Source organism: Phyllobates terribilis, unplaced genomic scaffold (genome assembly GCF_046119375.1).
Source record: "Phyllobates terribilis strain yellow unplaced genomic scaffold, ASM4611937v1 Scaffold_2__4_contigs__length_985480577, whole genome shotgun sequence".
Classification (NCBI taxonomy): Eukaryota; Metazoa; Chordata; class Amphibia; order Anura; family Dendrobatidae; genus Phyllobates; species Phyllobates terribilis.
Window position 1 is genome coordinate 18884100 of NW_027362762.1, and position 19177 is coordinate 18903276.

Consider the following 19177-nt stretch of genomic DNA (forward strand, 5'->3'; position numbering starts at 1 on the left):
CAGACTCCGGGGGATCGGCCGCTTCTTCCCGTCCTCTCCGGACTGTGAGCGGACAGGAGACGCACATATACCGGAGCTGCGGTCACTGCGTTTTCTCCGGTCTCGGGGAGGTTTTCTGTGGTGTTTTCTGGTTTAGTGAGGCAGGAAGTTTAGCAGGAAGGGGCAGGTTTCGGCCGCAGACGTCCTGTCCCTGCAGTGAGCGCGGCCATCTTGTTGGTGGGAGTCTCCTAGTTACCAGGACTCGCAGTATTACACATGGTGGCAGCAGCCGGCTGCTCCTCCTGAGCTCAGGGACAGGGAAGATGGGGTATTTGTGGCAGAAGCCATCGTACTGACGGCTCGTAGAATATACCATTATCCCCGTACTATATATACACAGGTCTCAACGGTTACACGGCACATGGCGGCACCCAGCTGTCCGGAGACCCTGACAGGCAGCATTCAGTATCTCATTAGAACACGTCATGGTTCTTTCCCCAGACTCTAATATGTCTCGCTATACAGAATCTTCAAAATGATGCGTCTAATTAGAATCTATATTTATTGCTTTTGCAATCCAAATCTGTGACGTTTTGGTCAATCGGACCTTTATCAAACAGATTACACTGTTAGTGAAATGAAATGTTGCAATAAGAATAGTGTCATCTGTTCGTCTGATAAAGGTCCGATTGACCAAAACGTCACATATTTGGATTGCAAAAGCAATAAAACTACATTCTTATTAAGACTCATCATATTGAATTTTTCATACTCAAAATTATAGGAGAAACTCCATAAGGGAAAGGAACCAGCCCGTGCCGAGAGGAATACTTTGCTCTAAAGATATACATGAAGATGGAGACCACTGTCTTCTGATTTGTTCGAAAGGGAGAAGTTTGTATTGTTGCCATCCGATGCTATGGGCAGAAACACAAATGGTGAGGTGTCCACGTGAGGCCAAGTAGACTAATCGATGTTCATATAGATGCCACATGGAGGCCTACCTGGCAAATTATAAACTATAGTCTTAGGTAGTAAGGTTTATAATTGGATTGAAAACTGTCATAAAGATCACCCACAGAGAGATGTGGTCAATGACGGCTACTCTGACTGATCTCCGATCATAATTGCTGACCCCAAAGTTCAGTGTTGGGTTCACTATTATTCAACTTATTTATTAATGATATAAACAGGATTAATAGTGTTGTTTCCTGTTTTTGCGGATTACATCACACTATGTATAGAGTGGAGTCTATGGGGGATATTCAAAAATTACAAGGCTGGCTTGGACAAATTACAAGTGTTTGGCATCCATGTGGGAGATGAGGTTCAACGTGGATAAATGATACTGTATGTCCCTGGTCACTAATAACATGCAGGCATCATATGTTCTATGGGGAATAAATCTAGGAGAGTGGCTTTACTGAGCCATAGAGGGCCAAGCAAGTGGTGAAAAAAATGAATCCTCACCTCACGGTCCTACCTTCATTCGATTGATGCACGTCATGAAGTCACAAAGTTGTGACAAGTGTTACCTGAATGACAACCTGGCTCACATGTGCAGTGACGCCTGGTGAGGCCTGAAGCCATGGCCTGGATTGAAGATTACCAAAAAGAATGTGCACGCTGGAGGAAGCAGAAAAGAAGAGGTGCCAAGGACCGGACAGCGGGTTGACGGGATGGTGGTAGAGGTGAGTATTGATGGTGGTAGAGGTGAGTATTGATGGTGGTAGAGGTGAGTATTGATGGTGGTAGAGGTCACTATTGCTGGTGGTAGAGGTGAGTATTGATAGTGGTAGAGGTGAGTATTGATGGTGGTAGATGTGAGTATTGATGATGGTAGAGGTCACTATTGATGGTGGTAGAGGTCACTATTGATGGTGGTAGAGGTGAGTATTGATGGTGGCAGAGGTGAGTATTGATGTTGGCAGAGGTGAGTATTTATGGTGGTAGAGGTGAGTATTGATGGTGGTAGATGTGAGTATTGATGGTGGTAGATGTGAGTATTGATGTTGGCAGAGATGAGTATTTATGGTGGCAGAGGTGAGTATTGATGGTGGTAGAGGTGGGTATTGATGGTGGTAGATGTGAGTATTGATGGTGGTAGAGGTGAGTATTTATGGTGGTAGAGGTCACTATTGCTGGTGGTAGAGTTGAGTATTGATAGTGGTAGAGGTGAGTATTGATAGTGGTAGAGGTGAGTATTGATGGTGGTAGAGGTGAGTATTGATGGTGGTAGATGTGAGTATTGATGGTGGTAGAGGTGAGTATTGATGGTGGTAGATGTGAGTATTGATGGTGGTAGAGGTGAGTATTGATGGTGGTAGATGTGAGTATTGATGGTGGTAGATGTGAGTATTGATGGTGGTAGAGGTGAGTATTGATGGTGGTAGAGGTCACTATTTCTGGTGGTAGAGGTGAGTATTGATAGTGGTAGAGGTGAGTATTGATGGTGGTAGAGGTGAGTATTGATGGTGGTAGAGGTGAGTATTGATGGTGGTAGAGGTCACTATTGATGGTGGTAGAGGTGAGTATTGATGGTGGTAGATGTGAGTATTGATGGTGGTAGAGGTGAGTATTGATGGTGGTAGAGGTGAGTATTGATGGTGGTAGAGGTCACTATTGATGGTGGTAGAGGTGAGTATTGATGGTGGTAGATATGAGTATTGATGGTGGTAGAGGTGAGTATTGATGGTGGTAGAGGTGAGTATTGATGGTGGTAGAGGTGAGTATTGATGATGATAGAGGTGAGTATTGATGGTGGTAGAGGTGAGTATTGATGGTGGTAGAGGTGAGTATTGATGGTGGTAGAGGTGAGTATTGATGGTGGTAGATGTGAGTATCGATGGTGGTAGAGGTGAGTATTGATAGTGGTAGAGGTGAGTATTGATGGTGGTAGATGTGAGTATTGATGGTGGTAGAGGTGAGTATTGATGGTGGTAGAGGTGAGTATTGATGGTGGTAGAGGTGAGTATTGATGTTGGTAGATGTGAGTATTGATGGTGGTAGAGGTCACTATTGATGGTGGTAGAGGTGAGTATTGATGGTGGTAGAGGTGAGTATTGATGGTGGTAGATGTGAGTATTGATGGTGGTAGAGGTGAGTATTGATAGTGGTAGAGGTGAGTATTGATGGTGGTAGAGGTGAGTATTGATGGTGGTAGAGGTGAGTATTGATGGTGGTAGAGGTGAGTATTGATGTTGGTAGATGTGAGTATTGATGGTGGTAGAGGTCACTATTGATGGTGGTGGAGGTCACTATTGATGGTGGTAGAGGTGAGTATTGATGGTGGTAGAGGTGAGTATTGATGGTGGTAGATGTGAGTATTGATGGTGGTAGAGGTGAGTATTGATGGTGGTAGATGTGAGTATTGATGGTGGTAGAGGTGAGTATTGATGGTGGTAGATGTGAGTATTGATGGTGGTAGAGGTGAGTATTGATGGTGGTAGATGTGAGTATTGATGGTGGTAGATGTGAGTATTGATGGTGGTAGAGGTGAGTATTGATGGTGGTAGAGGTCACTATTTCTGGTGGTAGAGGTGAGTATTGATAGTGGTAGAGGTGAGTATTGATGGTGGTAGATGTGAGTATTGATGGTGGTAGAGGTGAGTATTGATGGTGGTAGAGGTCACTATTGATGGTGGTAGAGGTGAGTATTGATGGTGGTAGATGTGAGTATTGATGGTGGTAGAGGTGAGTATTGATGGTGGTAGAGGTGAGTATTGATGGTGGTAGAGGTGAGTATTGATGGTGGTAGATGTGAGTATTGATGGTGGTAGAGGTGAGTATTGATGGTGGTAGAGGTGAGTATTGATGGTGGTAGAGGTGAGTATTGATGATGATAGAGGTGAGTATTGATGGTGGTAGGGGTGAGTATTGATGGTGGTAGAGGTGAGTATTGATGGTGGTAGATGTGAGTATCGATGGTGGTAGAGGTGAGTATTGATAGTGGTAGAGGTGAGTATTGATGGTGGTAGAGGTGAGTATTGATGGTGGTAGAGGTGAGTATTGATGGTGGTAGAGGTGAGTATTGATGTTGGTAGATGTGAGTATTGATGGTGGTAGAGGTCACTATTGATGGTGGTGGAGGTCACTATTGATGGTGGTAGAGGTGAGTATTGATGGTGGTAGAGGTGAGTATTGATGGTGGTAGATGTGAGTATTGATGGTGGTAGAGGTGAGTATTGATGGTGGTAGATGTGAGTATTGATGGTGGTAGAGGTGAGTATTGATGGTGGTAGATGTGAGTATTGATGGTGGTAGAGGTGAGTATTGATGGTGGTAGATGTGAGTATTGATGGTGGTAGATGTGAGTATTGATGGTGGTAGAGGTGAGTATTGATGGTGGTAGAGGTCACTATTTCTGGTGGTAGAGGTGAGTATTGATAGTGGTAGAGGTGAGTATTGATGGTGGTAGATGTGAGTATTGATGGTGGTAGAGGTGAGTATTGATGGTGGTAGAGGTCACTATTGATGGTGGTAGAGGTGAGTATTGATGGTGGTAGATGTGAGTATTGATGGTGGTAGAGGTGAGTATTGATGGTGGTAGAGGTGAGTATTGATGGTGGTAGAGGTGAGTATTGATGGTGGTAGATGTGAGTATTGATGGTGGTAGAGGTGAGTATTGATGGTGGTAGAGGTGAGTATTGATGGTGGTAGAGGTGAGTATTGATGATGATAGAGGTGAGTATTGATGGTGGTAGGGGTGAGTATTGATGGTGGTAGAGGTGAGTATTGATGGTGGTAGATGTGAGTATCGATGGTGGTAGAGGTGAGTATTGATAGTGGTAGAGGTGAGTATTGATGGTGGTAGATGTGAGTATTGATGGTGGTAGAGGTGAGTATTGATGGTGGTAGAGGTGAGTATTGATGGTGGTAGAGGTGAGTATTGATGTTGGTAGATGTGAGTATTGATGGTGGTAGAGGTCACTATTGATGGTGGTAGAGGTGAGTATTGATGGTGGTAGAGGTGAGTATTGATGGTGGTAGATGTGAGTATTGATGGTGGTAGAGGTGAGTATTGATAGTGGTAGAGGTGAGTATTGATGGTGGTAGAGGTGAGTATTGATGGTGGTAGAGGTGAGTATTGATGGTGGTAGAGGTGAGTATTGATGTTGGTAGATGTGAGTATTGATGGTGGTAGAGGTCACTATTGATGGTGGTGGAGGTCACTATTGATGGTGGTAGAGGTGAGTATTGATGGTGGTAGAGGTGAGTATTGATGTTGGTAGATGTGAGTATTGATGGTGGTAGAGGTGAGTATTGATAGTGGTAGAGGTGATTATTGATGGTGGTAGATGTGAGTATTGATGGTGGTAGAGGTGAGTATTGATGTTGGTAGATGTGAGTATTGATGGTGGTAGAGGTCACTATTGATGGTGGTAGAGGTGAGTATTGATAGTGGTAGAGGTGATTATTGATGGTGGTAGATGTGAGTATTGATGGTGGTAGAGGTGAGTATTGATGGTGGTAGAGGTGAGTATTGATGGTGGTAGAGGTGAGTATTGATGGTGGTAGAGGTGAGTATTGATGGTGGTAGAGGTGAGTATTGATGACTTTTTTACATCCTACATTTTCCATTCTCTGGGATCTGGATCTTAGTAGAGCACTAACGTTACAAAACATATTTATGTAAAATCTACAGTGAAGCAGACGAATTGGATTGCTGTAGTTTTTCTAAATAAAATGAAAGAAATTAAACATTTGTTATCACTGAATCTGCAAATATCTGAACTAATATAACAACACGTCATTTATTCCTCACAGCGAACACTGGAAAGATAAAAAAAAACATACCAGAATTGCAGTTTGAGGGTCTATTCTTCCCCCCACAAATGGATAAAAAAGTCCTAAAAAAGTTGGATACGGCCCAAAATCATACCAATTAATTTACAGTTCATAAAAAGCAAACCCTCAGTCAATAGAAATACAAAAGTAATAGTGACACAAACCAAATACTTATTTTTTAAAAAGTTTAATTTTATAAAAGTAGCAGGACACAAATAAATATAAATGTGGTATCTCCGTTACTGGCCCACAGGATAAAGGGAGTTTTGCGACAGAGTGAATGTCAAAAAAAAGGAATTAGAACAAGGCAGAATTATTAATGTTTTCTTTCATTTCTACGGTATAATATTTTTTTTTCAGATTTCCGGTACATCATAGCTCGCAGTTTGAAGGGACATCTTAGACTGAAAAACATGTGACCTAATCTTAGGATTAGCCATCAATATCAGATACTTGGAAATCCAACTCTTAATAATTCTTCTGGTGGTGAAATTATAATAAGAAACATGGTGGCCATATTATTCCACTAGGAGGTTTTTTTCGTGAGAAAATATGACAAGTTAGAATTATGTCCTGCACCCATTTTTTTTTTCATACAATTTGTCATCGGCCGCTTACCTGACCTTGAGAAGAGGTAAGGGGTCTTTATAGGATCCATTGAAATCGCTTATCCTGGGAAACTCATGGTCAGACCCATGAGAAACAACGAGTATCATACATCTATCAGAATATCCATGACAAATCCTCCACAAGAAGGTCTCATGACCCGTAAGATTTTTCTGTATTTTACCCCTTTTCATTCTGTACTGTTTTTGCCTTATATGTCTTTTTATGTCGTCATCTTTTTATCATTTTTGTAACCACTGTATTTTTTTGCAAAGTAAATTTAAGGTGTAATAAATTTGTTTGTTTCTAGTCTACATGTACCCACAACCTCGAAGAGGGAAAGTATTGCCTGGTTGTGTTACCTTGTGGCAGTGTATCTGTCGTGTGCTTGAGAAAGCTGTGTGTTTGGCTGCATTCATGTGTTGTCTGGGCAGGTGAATGAGATAGGCAAGTGGGCGAATAAGTGTTAAAAGCAGAGTCTCCCTTTATGGTCACATCCAAGTCATGTGTGCCGCGAGTGGGCATATTCTTGACACGCATACTAGAGTTTTCTGTTCAAAGTTCATCCATCACTGATGATTTAGGCCATTAACACACACCAGCAGTGACTGAGATCATGTCCCCACATCACTTGTTTAGTTAGTGGTAATTGTTTTCAATATAATAGTTACGTTACACACTAGGAGGCATCCCGAGGAAACAAATCCTACAATGATAACATTAAATGTCTTTTCCTTTGTGTGACTTCCGATGTTTAACAAGAATGGATTTACGGTTGAAAGATTTCCCACATTCCAAGCATGAAAATGGCTTCTCCCCTGTGTGTGTTCTCAGATGTTCAAGAAGAATGAATTTACGGTGGAAACATTTCCCACATTCTGAGCACAAAAACGGCTTCTCCCCCATGTGACTTTTCAGATGTTCCATGAGATTTGATTTGTGACTAAAACACTTCTCACACTCAGAACATGAATACGGCTTCTCCCCTGTGTGAATTCTCCTATGTCCAACAAGATCTGATTTTTGGGTAAAACATTTCCCACATTCTGAACATGAAAACGGCTTCTCCCCTGTGTGAGTTTTTAGATGCTCCATAAGATGTGATTTCTGACTAAAACATTTCTCACATTCTGAACATGAAAATGGCTTATCCCCTGTGTGACTTCTCTGATGTCTCTCAAGATGACCTTTAACCATAAAACATTTCCCACATTCTGAACAGGAGTACGGCTTCTCCCCTGTGTGAATTTTCTCATGTGTAACAAGACTTGATTTCTGAGTAAAACATTTCCCACATTCAATACATAGAAATGGTTTCTCTCCTGTGTGGGTGCTCAAATGTTTAACAAGAAGTGATTTAATGGTAAAACATTTCCCACATTCAATACATGGAAATGGCTTCTCCCCTGTGTGTATCCTTTGATGTCTCTCAAGAGCATCTTTGCGCATATAGCTTTTTCCACATTTCACACATAAAAATGGCTTCTCCCCTGAGTGGGTTTTTTGATGTCTCTCAAGATTACCTTTAACCATAAAACATTTCCCACATTCAGAACATGAAAATGGTTTCTCCCCTGTGTGAGTTCTCAGATGTTTTATAAGATTTGACTTTTGAATAAAACCTTTCCTACATTCAGGACATGAAAATGGCTTCTCTCCTGTGTGAATTATTTGATGTTTAATAAAGACTGATTTATGAATGAAGCATTTTCCACATTCTGAGCACGAAAACGGTTTTTCTCCTGTGTGAGTTCTCAGATGTTCCATAAGATTTGATCTGTGACTAAAACACTTTCCACATTTTGGACACAAAAATGGCTTCTCTCCTGTGTGAATTCTCTGATGGCCAATAAGATCTGATTTCTGAGTGAAACATTTCCCACATTCTGAACATGAATACGGCTTCTCTCCTGTGTGGGTTTTTATATGTTCCAAAAGATGTGATTTCTGACTAAAACATTTATCACATTCTGAACATGGATACGGCTTCTCTCCTGTGTGAATTCTCTGATGTGCAACAAGAGTTGATTTCCTATTAAAACGCTTCCCACATTCAGAACATGAAAACGGCCTTTCATCCTTGTGAATATTCTTGTGCGTGGTAAGATTTGATTTCTTTTTAAAATGTTTCCCACATTCTGAACATGTCAAACTATTATCAAGGTTATGTCCAGTGCTGCTTTTGAAAATCTGTGGTTGTCTGTCATTAACATCATTATAGGGAGATAAAAGGATAGGTCCATGGGAGCCATTCATCCAGTCCGCACCTGGAAAAAGAAAAACAAATCCTAATCCCATTAGCTGATATTTTATTAATTCTATGTGAAAAATCTACACAAGCAAGAAATACACTGCTCAAAAAAATAAAGGGAACACTGAAATAACCCATCCTAGATCTGAATGAATGAAATATTCTCATTGAATACTTTGTTCTGTACAAAGTTGAATGTGCTGACAACAAAATCATACAAAAATCATCAATGGAAATCACATTTATTAACCAATGGAGCACTGGATTTGGAGTCACCCCCCAAAATTAAAGTAGAAAACACACTACAGGCTGATCCAACTTTGATGTGATGTCCTTAAAACAAGTCAAAATGAGTCTCAGTATTGTGTGTGGCCTCCACATGCCTGTATGACCTCTCTACAATGCCTGGACATGCTCCTGATGAGGTTGTGGCCTCCACGTGCCGGTATGACCTCCTTACAACGCCTGGGCATGCTCCTGATGAGGTTGTGGATGGTCTCCTGTGGGATATCCTCCTAGACCTGGACTAAAGCATCCGCCAACTCCTGGACAGTCTGTGGTGCAACGTGACGTTGGTGGATGGAGCGAGACATGATGTCCCAGATGTGCTCAATCGGATTCAGGTCTGGGGAACGGACGGCCAGTCCATAGCTTCAATGCCTTCATCCAGCAGGAACTGCTGACACACTCCAGCCACATGAGGTCTGGCATTGTCCTGCATTAGGAGGAACCCAGAACAAAGCGTACCAGCATATGGTCTCACAAGGGGTCTGAAGATCTCATCTCGGTGCCTAATGGCAGTCAGGCTACCTCTGGTGAGCATATGGAGGGCTATGCGGCCCTCCAAAGAAATGCCACCCCACACCATTACTGACCCACTGCCAAACCGGTCATGCTGAAGGATGTTGCAGGCAGCAGATCGCTCTCCACGGCGTCTCCAGACTCTGTCACGTCTGTCACATGTGCTCAGTGTGAACCTCCTTTCATCTGTGAAGAGCACAGGGCGCCAGTGGCCACTTTGCCAATCCTGGTGTTCTGTGGCAAATGCCAAGCGTCCTGCACAGTGTTGGGCTGTGAGCATAACCCCCATCTGTGGATGTCGGGCCCTCATACCACCCTCATGGAGTCGGTTTCTAACCGTTTGTGCAGACACATGCACATTTGTGGCCTGCTGGAGGTCATTTTGCAGGGCTCTGGCAGTGCTCCTCCTGTTCCTCCTTGCACAAAGGCGGAGGTAGCGGTCCTGCTGCTGGGTTGTTGCCCTCCTACGGCCCCCTCCACATCTCCTGGTGTACTGGCCTGTCTCCTGGTAGCGCCTCCAGCCTCTGGGCACTACGCTGACAGACACAGCAAACCTTCTTGCCACAGCTCACATTGATGTGCCATCCTGGATGAGCGGCACTACCAGAGCAACTTCTGTGTGTTGTAGAGTCCGTCTCATGCTACCATGAGTGTGAAAGCACAACCAACATTCAAAAGTGACCAAAACATCAGCCAGAAAGCATTGGCACTGAGATGTGGTCTGTGGTCCCCACCTGCAGAGCCACTCCTTTATTGAGGGGGTCTTGATAATTGCCAATAATTTCCATCTATTGTCTATTCCATTTGCACATCAGCATGTGAGATTGATTGTCAATCAGTGTTGCTTCCTAAGTGGACAGTTTGATTTCACAGAAGTTTCATTTACTTGGAGTTATATTCTGTTGTTTAAGTGTTCCTTTATTTTTTTGAGCAGTGTATATCAAAATACAATCAACAGATCAGAGTTGAACATAGTACATTTTACATTATATGTCCCACGAGCATACAAGTTATCTTTAGCATTGGTGCTGGAACAACCTCATCTAAGCACATAAGTAAAAAACATAATAAAATACAATTATGATAATGCACATTTTCCTGCAGATTAGAATTTTAATATTTGTAAGTCTTCTACAAGTCATTAATAAACATGAAAAATTAGGGGACACAATGCTGTCCATGAATAACCTCCTTTCATTTTCTATCATTCAGACAGGTTTTTTTCATAATTCCAGATATTTTCTACCAGTTCCATCATTCTCCAACCTTTAATGTTGCATAGTATCTAATGCCTTTAATAAAGCATATCTATATTACCAACGGTTATAGGAAGTTTCGCCCCCAGCAATTCGCCCCCATCTGTTCGCCCCCAGGTACATTTCGCCCCCGCACATTTCGCCCCCAGGAAGATTCGGGCAAAACATCCTGGGGGCCAAATGCTGGGGACGAAATGTACCCGGGGGCGAAATGTACCCGGGGGCGAACTGCTGGGGGCGAAACATCCAATTCCCATTACCAACACTGTCCTTTTTAACCTGCTCAAGTTCTTATAGGACCCCGCTAGTAAGTGGAACCCCAAATACAGACCCCAAGTTACACCACTGGTAACTGTGACAACATTTAAGGGTGTTAAAATAAAAAGAGTACAAAAAACAAGATTTCTGTAAGACTCTTACCATTCACCGAGACGGATAAGGGTTTTTCAAGTCCATTAGTTGTGTCACCATGACCTTCCTGCTAAGATCCCACATTAGACATGAGACAAAAAAGAAGAAACCAACAACAGTTTATCTTACATCAAATGAAGATCAAAAAAGCAATCTGACCTAAATGAGGGACCTCCACAATCAGCGATCAGACAGCAACAGTCAACCAAATGTTTTACCGTATATGTCAACGTATATGTTTCTCTTATTTTTCTACATTAATTGACTTCAGAGTATAGGGCTGTTTTCATTAAAACCATTATTTAGATTCTTCAGCTTTGCAGCGAAAAACCTTAGAAGCAGCTTATTGGCATTGTGCAATTATTTACAGCTACACGGCCGAACTAAACATTTACCCTCACTGAATATCAATGGCCATGTGGACGTCCAAACTGGTGGGAAATTAATCTAAGGATTCATGAAACCAAAACTATTTGTAACTGCTACTGACCCCAGACGACATAGCGCCTACACCCCACTACTGCTGGAGGTCAGTAGAAAGCTTCATTACATCGGTCTATAGAGGATTTCCAGAAATCTCAGCTCCATCTACCTGATGATCCAGGGGGACATTCTGCTTCTCCTCTGGACGATCCTGGGAATATAGAGGACTGGGACTTCTCTCCGGAGGATTTCTCGGACTGGATTCATCTATAGGAAATATACACAGGACTGAATACATCGTCTACATGTGATGATCAGATGATGGGGGAGTCTAGGTGACCTCAGTCCCGGCCTCTCCTCTTTAATCAGGACGGTCTCCTCTTACCTGGAGATGTGAGGGGCTGGTGATCCTCCACCATGACGTCCTTGTACAGATCCTTGTGTCCTTCTATATACTCCCACTCCTCCATGGAGAAATAGACGGTGACGTCCTGACACCTTATAGGAACCTGACACACACAATGACCCAACATTAGCAGACCCCTCCCCCGGCGTTATTATATAATGTCCCAGCATTCCCGGCAGCGCTCACCTCTCCGCTCAGCAGCTCACTGATCCTGTGGGTCAGTTCTAGGATCTTCTTCTCATGTATCAGTGAATGAGGTGGAGGCTCGGTGATGTCACTCGGGGTCCCGCTCCTCCCTCCTGACACACGGGGGGTCACACACTCCCCAGACGACGTCTTCACTACTGTGTGATCCTGTGTATGGGGAGACGCCGATCACTACATCTATTCTAAGGATCCTTCACCTTTCCCATCATTTCTCGGCTTTATTCCTAGAAATCAGAATGATGTGATGTGAAGCTCTCACCTCTCCAGTGATCCAGTAGATTATCTCCAGGGTGAGGTCTAATATTCGAGCCGCCATGTGGCTTCTGTCCTGCTCCATCCTTGATGGTTCATTAATGAAAAGGGTCATTGTCTGTCAAAGAAAACTTTAGCTGCTCTTCCCCCTAAAGGGAACCTAAGGAAAAAGAAGGAGGACCGAGTATGAATGTATGGATGAATATCTTACACGTTTCATAAAGTGCCTGACAAAGCCTCTAGACGTGTCCTCTCCATTTGGCACAGTTGACCATTCCCTCCTTTAACAAACTCTTCCATTCCTTGGTATCACAGACTTGGTCTTCTCATGGATCCCCCAATACTCATACTTAACCAATTGAACGTTATGTGTCTCCAGTTTACACACCATCTCCTCTTCTCGTTCTCTCTATGTTGGCCATGCGACCCCAGCTCTTTTTGTGGACAACTCATAAAACTCCATGTTTTTAAGTATTACTTTCATAGTTTCACAAGTCCGTTAAGTTCAACATTCATGACGCTGAAAATTAACATTGTGACCAGATGTCATCTTGTTTTTTTTTTAGGAATTCCACAGCGTCCATTGTATATATTCGCATTCTTCTGCCATTTTGTATAATTCAATATAACGAAAAAACTCAATTGATAATTTTTTGGTGTCTCACTCAACCTCACTCCAAATTTAAAGGGGTTGTGCCAAGTATATAAGTTATCCCCTCTGGCTGCAATGGGGAAATTTGCAGCTATAACAACAAATGGTATAGCGCAGCCAATCAGCAAGGATGTTCATAGTCTGTATAAAAGTCGAGACAGTGAATGCAGCAGCCATTTTATGGTGAATATGGAAAGTGATTCACTGAAAAAAAAGGACAAAAAACAATAAAAGATATCACTAAAAAAAACAGCCATACTTGCAATAGCATGTCCAACCACAAATGCACAACAAGATGCAGCAGGTCCCACATGACAAAGGATGGGGCAGCACAGGTACAAAGTACTGAAAACAACCATTTACCAAACATCTGTGGGAAGGCTGCCTAGTATTCAAAATGCAACACTGGCTAGTATAGGGTGCCATTCACACCATTATGTGAAATGCATATGTATAAGGATTTTTTTTTATTTTATTCTTATTTTTACAGTTGGATACTGTAGGAGCAGACTACTACTCTCGACATTGTTCCCTGCTCGTGTTGATCGGAGCGCCAGCAGGGAACAATGATGAGCGCAGCATTCAGCACCCACCACGGTACGTGTGATCCTGATGTGGCACACGGTTGTCACCCTGTCAGGTTTAATAAGTGGGATTTCTTGCCTTATAAATGGGGTTGGGACCATCAGTTGTGTTGTGCAGAAGTCAGGTGGATACACAGCTGATAGTCCTACTGAATAGACTGTTAGAATTTGTATTATGGCAAAGCAGCTAAGTAAAGAAAAACGAGTGGCCATCATTACTTTAAGAAATGAAGGTCAGTCAGTGCGAAAAATTGGGAAAACTTTGAAAGTGTCCCCAAGTGCAGTTGCAAATACCATCAAGCGCTACAAAGAAACTGGCTCACATGAGGACCTCCCCAGGAAAGGAAGACCAAGAGTCACCTCTGCTTCTGAGGATAAGTTTATCCGAGTCACCAGCCTCAGAAATCGCAGGTTAACAGCAGCTCAGATTAGAGACCAGGTCAATGCCACACAGACTTCTAGCAGCAGACACATCTCTACAACAACTGTTAAGAGGAGACTTTGTGCAGCAGGCCTTCATGGTAAAATAGCTGCTAGGAAACCACTGCTAAGGACAGGCAACAAGCAGAAGAGACTTGTTTGGGCTAAAGAACACAAGGAATGGACATTAGACCAGTGGAAATCTGTGCTTTGGTCTGATGAGCCCAAATTTGAGATCTTTGGTTCCAACCACCGTGTCTTTGTGCGACGCAGAAAAGGTGAACGGATGGACTCTACATGCCTGGTTCCCACAGTGAAGCATGGAGGAGGAGGTGTGATGGTGTGGGGGGGCTTTACTGGTGACACTGTTGGGGATTTATTCAAAATTGAAGGCATACTGAACCAGCATGGCTACCACAGCATCTTGCAGCGGCATGCTATTCCATCCGGTTTGCGTTTAATTGAACCATCATTTATTTTTGAACAGGACAATGACCCCAAACACCTCCAGGCTGTGTAAGGGCTATTTGACCTAGAAGGAGAGTGATGGGGGGCTACACCAGATGACCTGGCCTCCACAGTCACCAGACCTGAACTCAATCGAGATGGTTTGGGCTGAGCTGGACCGCAGAGTGAAGGCAAAAGGGCCAACAAGTGCTAAGCATCTCTGGGAACTCCTTCAAGATGGTTGGAAGACCATTTCCGGTGACTACCTCTTGAAGCTCATCAAGAGAATGCCAAGAGTGTGCAAAGCAGTCATCAAAGCAAAAGGTGGCTACTGTGAAGAACCTAGAATATAAGACATATTTTCAGTTGTTTCACACTTTTTTGTTAAGTATATAATTCCACATGTGGTAATTCATAGTTTTGATGCCTTCAGTGTGAATGTACAATTTTCATAGTCATGAAAATACAGAAAAATCTTTACATGAGAAGGTGTGTCCAAACATTTGGTCTGTACTGTATATATATTAATGCAGAGCTTTACTGCATTGCTAAAATGTCCAGGGGGTGTGTTCTAGCTGATCATGTACCTCCCCTCAGGTTACTGATCACATGACTGTGACATCATCACAGGTCCTGTATGCACAGACTGATATATAAATCCTGGTGGTTTGGAAACAGGTGTGAAGGGCATGAGGCCTGATCCCTGTGTGTGGGACACCATTAGCCTAGAGAGGCTGGAAGAGAGAGGCTAAATCCCTGTGTTTGGACGCAGTAGTCCTGGAAGGCACGTGGCTTGGAGACCACGGCTGGGAAGCCTTAAAGCCACAGCTGTGGCAGAACCGAGCTGAGAGAAGCAGCTAAGACCCAGCAAAGGTAAAAATGGTTCTTTATATGGACATTGATGTTGTACCTTGCTGAAGTCTGTATCTAAGGCCAAGCGGGCATGTCTGCCATTGGAAAGGTCTCCTGGATGTTATGTTTATAACCATGCCGGTGAGCCACTGAGATGGACTATGTTATGTGCAGTTATGAAGTGTAATAAACTGCTGGATGTCATGTTATCAGAAAACGTGGCTGGTGTGCTTTAATTAACCCCGTGAAGCGAGTGTCCCCCAGCGTGATGAATAGCGCTACCTTACATGTGGTTCGAGAATGCAGGACGACGAGTGTGGATACAAGCATCTTGCTGTGACTCGGCGGGGTCACGAAGATTAAAGCATCTTGCTGTAACTCGGCAGGGGTTAAGAAAATTGTCGTCGCACTCAAACCTGGTTTGCTGTGGCTCGGATGGGCCACGAAAATTTTCCGGGGAGAGCGGTGTGTGTGAATAGTGTACCATGATGGCTGTGAATGGAGCAGCAAAAGAAAACGAAGCTTTTGAGCCGTTAAAGTGCCGGTTAAAACCGCAGCAGGAATGTGAGAAACGACTACAGGACATTATGGAGGAACGGCAGGAGCTGTGGGCACCGTATAGAATGGCGGCAGTGGACCATTATGTGGACTCTCCGGGGGCGCCAGTATTGTCCTAGAGTGCCCGGGGAGGTGGTAAGAGATGTTGTGAACTGAGTCCTAAGTCTATTGCTGATTTTTTTTTTAAAAAATTCTCCTACATGTGTGGGTGTCCAAAAGGGGGCGGAGTCTAAAAAGGGGGCGGATTTCCAAAAGATCGCGGAGTATAGAAAACCAAAATTTGTTACTGGTTGTGGGTTGGTACCGCCTAAAAATGACACTTTGACCGTTGATAACGGGGTAGCTCCAGTAGAAGGGATTGACGTCATAGTGGGAGGTGACTTATTGGTCCACGACACCATGGGGAGTGACACAGACCCCGTAGCTGACGGTGACACTTTGAAAGCAGAAGGAGAGTTCAGTCAGGAGGAGCTAAACGAGGAGAGAAAGTCCCCCTCTCGTCGTCGACGGCGCAAGGGCCACAAAAAGGTTGCTCCTATAGTCTTTGCTGCAAGTGAAAATAAAGAAAATGTAGTACTGTGTGCCTTTGTTTCAAGTGTGGATCCTCCTTTAGAGGCAGAAGAGGAGGTGACATTGCCAGTAGCAACCTCCGATACAGTACTGAGACAGAAGGATCAGGATCTGACAGCCATGAAAGAAGAGGCGGCCAGTCATGACCAAGAGCTGGAGCCTATCAGGCAGCAGTGTCAGAGTGACGTGCAGCAACTATGGGAAAACCTAGAGTCTGAACGGCAGAAAATATACCAGGTTGTGAGGAACTTACAGCAAGAACTGGAGGAAAGCAACGAGGAAGTTTACCAATGGAAGGAAATATTCCAGGGAATTAAGGAGGACCACCGCAAAACCAAGGAGGAGGTTTTGCAGTTGAAGCTTGAGAAGGAGGCGCTGCAGGATGAAGTTTCTGGGAGTGAACAAAACCTAGAACGACTGCGCAAACAGTTCAACCGGGAGCTGTGTGAATCCAAGAAGGAATATGGTGAACGCAGTGGGGAACTGCAACAAATTAAGAGAGACTATGAGGATCTCCTCAGGGTTAAAGAAAAATTAGAGGATGATAAGGCGGATGCAGAACACATGCGCCAAGTGGTTGAGACCACTCTGCAGGACACCCGTGATGAAAATGATGATCTCCGCAGAAAGACCCTAGGTCTGGAAGCTCAGGTGAAGGAGCTGCAGACGTTCTGTGATGATCTCCAGAGGGCAGAGACGTGCCTTAAGGAAAGAATCAGCAAGATGGAAGCTGAGTGGAAAAAGATGGAAGAGTCTATCGGATAAGCCACAGACCAGGGCCAGGAGTTGGCCACTGGAGATGGGAGGAATGAAACAAATACCTACTGGAATAATGCGAGCTCGGATGATTTGGTGGATGTAAGAACCGAGATCAAGGAGACGCTACAAGCCCATTTGAAGCAAGAGAAGCTTGAGAGACTGGCTGTTGAGAGCCGAGTGGGCGCATTGGAGACAGAGAGATCTGAGAGAAGTCTACTGATAAAGGAGCAGTTGAAGCAGGAAGAGCTTCAGAGATGGACTGCTGAGAGGCGAGTAGCTGAGCTAGAGGAAGAAGTTGTTAAGCTCAAAGGTCGCCTAGCAAAGTATCACTCAGTGAACGAGGCCTCCTTGGAGAAGGAAAAGGGCAAACAAGTGGCACTTACTCCTTTATACCATGAGAAGGTGGACCTCAGGAGAGCTGAGAAAGTGTTAAAAGAAGATAAGTATGAAATAGAAGGGGTCAAGACGAGAATTCTTGAGGTCGTAGCTGTGAGTCGGCTCAGGAGAAGCATACAGGATGAAGAAGCTGAGAGTCACTGCTTGGAAACCTCTGGTGAGACAGAAACGTCTCGGTACAAGTGCCTCGTAGATGTACCCGAAGATTTGAGAGAAGAGTGCACCAGAGAGTCAGTGCATGAAGAGTTTAAGAAGGTCGTGGGAGCCTGTAAGGTGTACTCGACACCAGAAGCTAAACGGCTGGTGGTCCTGTCCACAACTGAAGTCACAGTGAAAAGGGTGGCTATCCTAAGTGACATGCACTGGCGATGTATTCGCACAGAGCAGTTTGTCGAGTTGAAGACAGAACAAGCCATTAGACAACCGGAGCTTATGAGAAAAGCTCAAAGTCTGCGTGAAGAGGTCATCCGGGTGCCTCATGTTCTGGTAAGAAAGCTCATTGGGAGGAATGGCCGAACCATGCGAATGATGGTAAAGAAGTCTGGGGTGATGAAAGTGAGCAGTCCATGTGATTGTCAGGACTGAATACCAGATGAAGATGCCATGGTGTCATTCTCCGCTGTAGGAACGGAAGAAAGTCGCTGGTGTGCTTTAATTAACCCCGTGAAGCGAGTGTCCCCCAGCGTGATGAATAGTGCTAACTTACAATATATATATATATATATATATATATATATATATATATATATATATATATATATATATATATATATATGGGAAATTTTCAGTGGTGACCAAAAGCTTCCAGAAATGTGGAAATGCTCGCTTACCGGTGCGCAGGTGATTTGCCGGCTCCTCCGGGATTCCAGGAGATCGTCCCTTTTTCGCGGATGTTCTCGGAGAGCGGTCGGTACATGACATGATTATCTTTAGTGCCGGCTGGACGGATCTTTTCACTCTAAGCAGAGACCCCAGAGGAGCCGAGGGCCGAGCTCATGGCAGGACTCGTCCCTCTCAGTCCCTGTGTCTGCAGCCACCATCGCCCCCCGTCCTCTACTAAGCGGAGAGGAACACAGATTGGGAAGAAAATACTAAATACCCCAGAGCTGCACTCACTGCGTCTTCTCCGGTCCCCGCGGAGCCTTTTCTGTGATGTTTTCTGATGAGATTTCTATCCCTCATTCTCCTCAGTCCCAGAGCAGCATTTCCTGTCCCCTGTAAACTACAACTCCCAGAATCCTTTGCTGGTATTATCCTCCCACCCCCAGTAACAGAGCCACCCAGTGCATCATACACAGAGTGTGAATCCTCCGTAATCAGTGTCACTCCTCCTACCCCCTCTCTCACTGCAGCAGCCCTCGCCCCATTATTGGGTCTCTCCCGCCACATGCAGTATATATACGGGATGGTGAAGAGACAGAAGCCATCACTATATATATATATATATACACTGCTCCAAAAAATAAAGGGAACAGTTAAATACTCCATCCTAGATCCGAATGAATGAAATCTCCTCATTGAATACTTTGTTCTGTAGAAGCTGAATGTGCTGACAACAAA

The 19177-nt window shown here is 44.0% G+C and overlaps 1 protein-coding gene across 1 annotated transcript in view; it reads right to left on the bottom strand.

The window, feature by feature from the left end:
* Positions 1 to 18857, bottom strand: part of LOC141189634 (uncharacterized) — a 31653-nt gene extending 12796 nt beyond the window's left edge. Inside the window, exons 1-7 of the mRNA XM_073661158.1 lie at positions 18448 to 18857; positions 12387 to 12539; positions 12107 to 12274; positions 11900 to 12023; positions 11684 to 11781; positions 11101 to 11161; positions 7265 to 8639 (exon numbers count right to left, since the gene is read on the bottom strand). Coding sequence (XP_073517259.1) covers positions 7265 to 8639; positions 11101 to 11161; positions 11684 to 11781; positions 11900 to 12023; positions 12107 to 12274; positions 12387 to 12494 — 1934 coding nt within the window. The 5' untranslated portion in view covers positions 12495 to 12539; positions 18448 to 18857. The remainder of the gene's footprint in view (positions 1 to 7264; positions 8640 to 11100; positions 11162 to 11683; positions 11782 to 11899; positions 12024 to 12106; positions 12275 to 12386; positions 12540 to 18447) is intronic.
* Positions 18858 to 19177: the final 320 nt, after the last annotated feature.